General features: G+C 43.6%; 1 protein-coding gene across 1 annotated transcript; it reads right to left on the minus strand.

The window, feature by feature from the left end:
• Positions 1–2,054: 2,054 nt before the first annotated feature.
• LOC101470711 (nucleoside hydrolase) lies at positions 2,055–5,357 on the minus strand. The gene is made up of 8 exons (XM_024798854.2): positions 5,277–5,357; positions 4,431–4,608; positions 4,163–4,342; positions 3,274–3,385; positions 3,021–3,157; positions 2,793–2,870; positions 2,483–2,575; positions 2,055–2,391 (listed from the first exon to the last, which is right to left on the minus strand). Exons 2-8 carry the CDS (start codon positions 4,605–4,607, stop codon positions 2,212–2,214), a joined length of 957 nt encoding a protein of 318 aa, XP_024654622.2. The 5' UTR covers position 4,608; positions 5,277–5,357; the 3' UTR covers positions 2,055–2,211.
• Positions 5,358–9,230: the final 3,873 nt, after the last annotated feature.

The raw sequence follows: 9,230 nt of genomic DNA on the forward strand, positions 1-9,230 counted from the left end.
GCCGTCAGAATTGTTGCCTGAAGACCAACAAGGATACCAATGGATTTACTTTGCCAAATGGATCATCATGGCCTTGCTGTATTGGTCCCTTTGATCGACTTTGTTGTTATTATTTATTTTATTTTATTTTCAGTTGTTACAGACGGGACAGACATGACTGAGGGATAGGAAAGGGAGAAATAAAGATGAAGCAAAAGAAAAACAGAAGGGAAGAGGGGCAGTGAGAATGGGCACTTAAAAAGAGAAAGAAGAGGAAAAAAAATCTCCTGGATCACCTGTTGAGAGAGAAAGAAGAGAAAACAAGCAAAAAAAACAGAGCAACATACTAAACACAACACCATCACGTTAATCTAGCTAAGTGTAAACAGCAGTAAATACTAAATATTGAATGTTGTTGTGTAGCAAGCAGGACCGACAGCGCACAATGTGCTTGGAAGTAGCAGCCAATAGAGGTGTAGTTTATGTCTATGAACAGTGAACACCCGTGTGCACACCTGTGTGGATCAGCCTTTTGTATTCAAAAGGTTTCCCCATATAATGGTCTGCAAGCGGATGTAGAGAGCCATAGCCCTGTCCCCCAGGGCATGAAGCAGGCATGGAGGAGATCCAGGCTCCAGACATCCAGAGTGCGAGAGCCCAAGGAGGACCACCGGAGGGGCATCCGTGCCACCCTCCTGGGAAGAGCTGAGGACCTCCACAGGTTCCGCAGCAGCAGAGAGGCCCCCGCATCCCAGATCCCAATCGAATGGCCAACACCTCCTCCCAGTCCCCCCGCCCCGATGGCCAGCAGAGAACAGGGGTGTGTGAATGAACTTCTCAAATAATTATAGCTTTGAGCAAGTGAGATCTGGTTCCTTGATAGTCACTCACTCAAATAGATAAGAAGATCATCTGATAAGAAAATAAGTGACAGAAATCCAGTCCGTTGTGTACTTATATGAGTGCTTCAAAGTTAGGTTCAGGGTCTGAAGTGGAAATGTGGAGGCCAGCAGACAGGTGATCATCATATCAAGAGTCGATCTGTGTCTGGATTTGTTATACTTCAACAATTACAATGTTTGTTCCAATTCTGTGATTGAATTCTGTACATGGAGTTGGCTCTGATTCTGCAGTCATACTCCGATGATGTTAACTATTTTAGTTACAACATCAAAAACACGGGTAATTTTTAACGCTGACTCACATAGTACCTCCTGATGTATAAGACAATGCAAAAGTACCAATTTCATTTCCTGGTTCATTTCAGTCACTTTATCTTGCATTTGCTTCAAAAGTCTGACATTTTGTCCTGTCAGATTTGCACATGTGGCCTGTTAACGTGTTAAGTTTAATGGGCTAGGGGTTAGGGTTCATTGATGAGGAGTTAAGGTTGGTGGGTTATGATGTTGGGCAATTTGGCCTTGCAAAACCCCTTACGTCACATGAGCTCCTAGTCCTTTTTTCATTTACTGTAAATTTATTTTGCTGTGTTTATTTGTATGTATGCAGACAAATAAAATCTGTACTTATTGCAGTTTTGTCTCTTATTATATTTTGTGTTTACATTGTAAATGTACATAAAGATATAAGTAATGTGGTGGTAGTACCATCTCATATGGAGAGCAATATGTCTCAAAAACGTGACAAATGTGTACAATAGGGGCAGGGATAGCTCAGTAGGTAAAGTGGTTGCCCCATGATCGGAAGGTCGGCGGTTCGAATCCACTTAACGGCTACCCTGAGGTACCCCTGAGCAAGGTACCGTCCCTACACACTGCTCCCCGGGCGCCTGCTTAGTTGGCTGCCCACTGCTTCACTGAGTGAATGGGTCAAATGCAGAGAAAAACAAGTAATTTCCCCATGGGGATCAATAAAGTATCCATTATTATTATAATCCACAAGTATAAACTAAGGTTTACAAATGTGTGTGCAGTCATTTGTGTGTAACTTTTGAGGACTCACTAGCATGCGCTTCAGTCCACACACAAATACAAAGTAATTTGACCACACATAAAACTATTTTGCAAATGCATATACCTAAACCTGAATAAATACTGATCATTTATGCAGATACATTTGGGTCACAGCATTAACTTTATTTACTACTACACAGTTGAGAACTGGTCAACTTCTTCAACACCAATCTGGACAAACTGTTTCTTAATGAATGTTGTACATGGTTTGTGAGACTGCAACACAAAAGTTTTTATTTGTTGTTATGAATCATAACACTCAGGTCTCAGAGTGTACAGCATCACTCTTTTTGACTGCATTAATCAACATTTCCTTGAACTTCTCCAAGTCGACGTTCTTCATGATGAAGACTTTGTGTTCTTTTTTCAGCTTCTCGTCGCGGTCCAGCACCATCATGCCTCGAGTGTAGATCCCCTGCAACTCCACCGTCACTGCAACCTGAAAGAGTAACAAAATAATTCATTAAACAATGATTTCAGCGAAGATGTTTTACATTGTAACCTGACAAAAAAAAGTTGCAGTCACTCGCCTCTTCACTCTTAGGTATGACTGCATCATTGATGGCTGCAGCCATGGCGTAGGCGTCACAGGGATTAAATTCTTGATGTTTCTGTTCACACTTCTGTTCACACAGTATGTCAGAGGTAATTAGACATCTTATAATATTCTGTAAGTTGTCACCAGTGGGGCACCAAGATTTAAGCAAAAGGGCTGCGAGCATATTTACACAATACTGAAGATGGATTAAATTCATTGCTAACTGGAGCTTATTTTCTTGTACAAAGTGAGGACTTAAGACTTAAATGCTTGATGCTTTGTGTCAATTAATACACTCTTACCTGTCTTGAGATGCGTAAAATCTTTTCCACAAAGTCTGATTTTTCAGTATGTACAGATAACCAGGTGTCACAGAAAGACTAAGGGAAAAAAAGACTGTAAGATATTTTCAAATACCACTTTATACACAAACTCAGTGTTAGCAGAGATCCTTTCAAACTTTAAAACTGTTCAGACATTATTCATTGGAACAGAACTGAAGCCCTCGTTCAGCTTGTTTCCCTCCTCACCCATGGCAGGCAGTTCCAGCAGGTGAACTCCCAGGTAGCGATGTAGGTTGGGCATGTGTAGCGGTCCAACACGATGTAAGCAGCCTCTGGGTCACACACAAAGTTAAACTCTCCACATATTGTGATGTTACCCCTGGCTGCACACAGAAACAAGCACAGTCACACACTCATTCTCATATATATCAGATATTTATAAGACTAAAATCACGAATGGATAATGAGAGACAGAGGAAATACTCTGTGAGGAGACCACCTTCAATGGTTCCCCCCATGATGTAGAGCGCCTTAAGCTTTTTAGGCAAGGAAGGGTCCAACTGCACTGCTGCAGCCAGGTTCATGAGGGGGGCAGTGGATATGAGGATCACCTGGAGGCAGGAGACAGAGTTGAATTGATGATTTTATTGCCTCCTAACCAACCTTTGAGCTGAAAACAAACCCTCAGTTGTAAAATAATAATTTTCCTTGAAAAGTTTTTTAAAGAATTATCATTTATAAATGTGTTTAGAATGAATTGAGAATTAAACTGGTTTGGTTGGCCCAGTGGTGCAGTTTGTCTATTAAGCACTTGAAACTTGATGAAAATTGACAGATAATTTTTACGACTTCCCAATTTAAACTGCATTGAAGCTTCAAGTTATGCTTTTTTATGTGTGTTTGGCAACTTTGTGATACTTCGCAACGAGTTGGCTTCTTTCACATCAAGTGCATTGTACCCTTTGCAATCCATAACCAACAGATGATATCATTGTGTCTACATCCATTTTTACTGGTCACCATGAAAAAGCAATTAAATCATTAGCTCTGGGTAAAACAAGTTTTTATTAGTCAAGTGATGCAATTTCATCTGTGGGAGTTCAACAATTTTCAGCTAAATGTCAACATATTTTTTTAGGAAGACTTCAAGGCATGTCTGCTGAAATAATCTGTGACTGGGCCTTTAAATAAAACGTTTGATCAGAACCACAAACCATTTATAAAAAGTGGGTAAATGTATTCATGTATTTTGAGATCACCTACTTCTCCACACAGCATTTTTACCCAACCCTTGTGTAAGCTACAACGTTCTTAGTGTACACATATCACAGGAAAATGAGGCTCTCAATTTTCATTCATGTAAGAAGCTTAATGGTGCAGACACTCACCTCTTTATCATTTGTGTTCACAAGGTCAATAATGGCCTGTTTGGCTTTTTTCTGCTGCACCAGATCCAGGCTTGGTGCGTGTGGATCTGGAACGTCCCCAAACCCGTCTGATCCAAAGAAATTATCTGCATGGTTTTCATGGTCCACCAAAGGCTTTGAGCAGCCACGGTACACTGGAATCTGTATGAGTATTATATGCTGGATGTAAGAACATATCTACGAACATATTCGTGTAGAAGGGCTCTCTTACAGCGTGACACAAACTTACGTCCAGCCTGTCGCAGACTTTCAGGACACGAAGGACATTTCTGAGGACATTCTCCACAGACGTGTTGCCATAGCAGCAGGTGATCCCCAAAACTTCCACATCAGGTGTGGAGAGGGCCATCATGATGGCAATAGCATCATCCACCCCAGCATCCACATCAATGATGAGCTTCTTCATCCTGTGTTTAACCACAGGATTCAAACCTGAAGAGTGATTATTTCTAATAATAATCCATTTTTGACCACATGTCTAACTGTAGCCTATCTCAGCTGTCAGATGGAGGGAAAGAGGCAAAAACACAGATAACTACAAATATTTTAAATAAACACAATACAGTGTTTTTCTCTTCACACTCTCAAAACCTTTCTCTCATAGCATAACTACATGTTTTGTAGCTTTCCTAAATATGAAGGTTAGATTGAAAGACTGCTTCAACTGTTTTATGGTAGAGGCAGGAGAATGTTTTAGATACAGCATTAAAATGTGTAGTGTTCAGTACAAATATCATAATTAGATCAGCTTTTAAAATATCTGGGATCTTCATTTTACAATATATATGAAAATAGTCGCTTGCACAAAGATTTAGAAAAATGTTCATGAACAGGCAATTGACCTGCATCTGATTGTGGCAAGGTTAAAGAATTTTAAACAACAGCTTCCATTGTCAAAAAACAAAAAACAAATCAAAACACCACAAAATTATGCTTTTAGGTGCAATAAAAAGAAAGAAAGAAAAAAATAAGTGATTTCTGGGGGTTTTAAGAATTACATTTTAAAGATATGTTAACCTTCACAAATACTGTGAGATTCAGAAATTATTACTGAAATAAAATGTAAAATACTCACCTGGTAAATGGATTCTGGCAGATGTTTAGAGCTTAGTGATTGGAGCTGTGATAGCTGAATGCTATCAACTGAAGAGCAGCCAGCTTTATATAAGGAAGTGTTACATAAGTACATGGCTAACTCCACCTTCAGATATGCTGTAGGTGTTACAAATTTAGCTTGAGATTTAGATTGTCCAAATTTCCACTTGCTTGAATAAAGTGAAAAAAATATTTTTGTCATGTAAATGAACAGCATTTAAAAAAAATCACGCACAGAGAGGTGGGTTGGGAAAGTAGATTCTTAAGGTGTAACACTTGTATCCTTTGGTATCGACTAATGGGTGTTATCTTTGTATTAATGTTTAAGAAGACGGTTACAAAAGTGCTACCTGCTAAATTATGTAAAAAGTGGCACACTAAGATAGACATTTTCACTTTTTATTGTCATGCAGCAACAATTTAGATAATTAGAATTAGAATCAAATATTTAGAACATACACTAGAAGGAACAGAATTTATTTCATTTGACGGACTAGTTACACAATATGGGATCAACAAGAAAAGATTTTTAGAATATCAACAAATTAAATCCATAGTAAAAAAGAAATTTAAACCGGGTCAAGTTGAACTACAAACACCACCAAGTGTGGTTCAATTTCTTACTCTTAAAACCCCAAAATTACTTTCCAAAATATACAGAATGCTTCCTAAAACAGATGAATCAATATCACTTCCTATTGCAAAATGGGAAGCGGATTTATCAGTTAACTTAGACCTAAACTTCTGGTCTCAGACTTGCTTAAAAACCTTTCATCTAATCAGAAATCCCAGTCTTCAATTAATTCAATACAAAATATTACATAGAGTGCACTATACAGGTCATCGGATGTTCAAGATGGGCTTTACGTCTACCAACAACTGCTCACACTGCCAAACCAATTCACCGGCAATTATATCCACGCTCTTTGGTTCTGTCCACCAGTTCAGAAGTTTTGGCGCGAGATATGTGAAGACTTATCAAAGTGTCTGAAATGTAACATTCCAACTTCCCCCTTAGTGTGTTTGTTGGGCAGCTTAGATAATGTCACTACAGAAAAGAATATAGCCCATATGGTTTTCACTGCCCTATGCATAGCCAAGAAAACAGTCCTCATGAACTGGAAAAATAAAAATAATCTTAATTCTAACCAATATAGAAATTATCTATTAGATTCTATTAGATTAGATTAGATTAGATTAAATTAGATCTGCCTCAATTTTATCCTAACCACATCAGATCAATTGCTCTGGGCTCCTTTGATCAGCTCCATCACCTAGTGGCGGTGGGGGGGGTCATAGTTTGGTCCCGCCTTCACTGTTGTGATTGGTGTGGGGGTAGGGACAGGCTTAGGGCGTCGGGGGGTTCCCCGGAGGCATCTTCCTTGGGGGGCTCAACCCGGGGTAGCGGTCATGTCCGGTTGGGGGCTCTTTTGGCTCTCAGGTGACTGTTTCCTCGTGGCTGCGTGCAGCGGGGCTAGGGGAGGGTCTGTGCTGACGGACGTGGGTTACTGACCTGGTAGCCTGGCTGCCCCTGGGTGGGTCCGGGATGGGCGTGAGGTTCTGGGGGCGCTCTGTCTCTGGGCTGGGGCCTGGGCCGGGCCTCGGGGGCTTGGGTCCTGGTTGGTGTGTTGCTGGGGTTGTGGGCGGGTGGGTGCATGGGGGCCCAGCCCTGGCGCAGGGTGCCGCCGGTGCGTCGAGCCACCTGGGGGGGCTCTTCAACTGGTGAGGGAGGTTGTCACATCTTGCAGGAGCTTTCCTCTCCTCAGGAACTCTCTGCAGGAGGGGGAGATACAGGAGAGGTGGAGGAAGATCTCAGCCTGGGTGTTTATTGTCTTATGTAGTCTGGAAGATGAGTGGATGGTGGGGTGGGTGCAGTTTTCTCTGTGGTGGGGTTGGGTGGACTGTCCCGGGCTCTGTGGGGCCGGGCGGCGCTGCTGCACTGGGCCCCGGTCTGGATGGGCCTGGGCCCCCTTTCCCTGGCGGGTCGCGGAGTATGGGGGTGCCTACTGGGGTCAGCGGGGGAGCTGGCCCCAAGGAGGGGACACTTGCCCCTCCCTTCCTTCCCTCCCCATCTCCAGCTGCCTCCCTCTTCCCGCTCCACCACAACCACCCACACATGCAGGGCCTTGGAGTAGGGGTATGTCACCAGGGTGCAGAGGAGGCTACCCCCCCCCCCCCCCCCCCCGTCCGTCCCCCGTCCCCTTCAGGCTGCCTCTGCCTCAATTTTATCCTACAACCTAGACATTCACATTACTCACACTCTCATTACACATACATATAGGATCTTGGGGGTGGGCACGCTACACGGATTCCAAAAGACCATCAGGGTGTACACCTCACCCCTGGCGTCATTGCCCACCTCTCAATTTTAAATACACGTAGACATTGAGGGCTAGCAGGAGGGACCATGCGCTTACTTGCTGCTCTCTGGCAGGTAGCTCCATGCCATCCTGGGTGCAGTTCCCCCCCTCCAGGGGCAAGGGTACCTAGACCCGGTTCGTAGAGTACGCTTGGGGAGTGTGATCGTGTGTACAGCGTCTCTTTATGTCTGTCTCCACGTTGGTTGAGTGTGGAGTAAGTGCATATGAGAGCATGAGGAATGGATGTTTGTATCTGTGTGTGCCTGTATGTCTGTGTCTATATGTCAGGTTGGGTATCAGACGCCACCTCTCTGGGGACATCTCAGGCCCTCCAAGGTTTGGAGGCCTATCTCCACCCACCACCACTTCCCCTGCCAGTGGCGGACCCCCTCAGACATCGGTGCGTTGGTGGTTCTTTGTGTCTGGGGATGGACGTCCAGGTACACACCGGCTCACTCCTTGGCGGCCGCTTATCGGGGCCTGGAGCCTGGGGCTCGCTCGGGCCACTTCGGAGGTGGGGTGCCCCCGGCCTCTCGGCCTGGGGCTCGGTCACTCAGGCACAGCTGGCTGCCGGCGGAGCTCACGGGCGCGTCACTGCAACCCCCCCTGGCTTCTGCTCCGCGGCTGCTGAGTGAGCCCTCATCTGGGACTCTCCTCAGCTCTTTCTGGGACAGTGGCGCGGCTGCCCCTCTGTTGGTCTTCCTTGGTCTCTTGTGTTCTGGGGGCCTCTGGATGTCTGGAGTTTTGATCTCCTCCATACCTGCTTCATGCCCTGGAGGACGGGGCAGTGGCTCCCCCACACCCTCTAGCAGATCATTACATGAAGGAACCTTTTAAAAAAACAAGCGCGTCCATGCTCACAGGTGTACACACGGGTGCTCACAGCCACAAACTACACCCTTTTTGGCTCCTACCTCAAAGCACACTGTGTTCTGTTGATCTTATGTGCTGCACAATAATGTTTAATATTTAGTATTTACTGTCATATTCCCATATATCATTGTGATGCTGTTTATTCTATTACTCTTGTTCTCTTCTGCTTGTTTTCTTTTTTCTTTCTCAACAGGTGATCCAGGTGATTGATATATGCATTTTTTTTTCCTCTGCCCGTTCTGTTGGTTTTTGTTTTTTGCCCTTCTCCCCCGTCCCTCTTCTCAGCTGTTTCATTCCCTCTTTCTTTCTCCCCTTCTTTCCCCCAGTCAAGTCTGTCCCGTATTCAGCAAGTGAAAATAAAATAAACAATAAAAGGTGAATCAAATGGATCGTTACGGCAAGGCTGGGATGGTCAATTTGGTAAAGTAAATCCGTTGGGCATCTTTCTTTGCCTTTAGACAACAATTCTGATGGCAAAAGAGCCAAACGGGACAGGCAAAAAAAAAGAAAAAAAAAAGACATTTTCACTTTTTATTGTCATACAGCAACAATTTAGATAATTTCGTCCACTCTCGTAGGTAAAATATGATGCTCTTTTATCTCTGCAGTTATTAAGCATGGGGGGTCTTGGTCTTTTTCTACTTACAGTCTGTGCTAAACTGCATTCTTTACACTTTATTTCAGCAGGTATGAAAAGTAAT

Source organism: Maylandia zebra, linkage group LG23, assembly GCF_041146795.1.
Source record: "Maylandia zebra isolate NMK-2024a linkage group LG23, Mzebra_GT3a, whole genome shotgun sequence".
Classification (NCBI taxonomy): domain Eukaryota; kingdom Metazoa; phylum Chordata; class Actinopteri; order Cichliformes; family Cichlidae; genus Maylandia; species Maylandia zebra.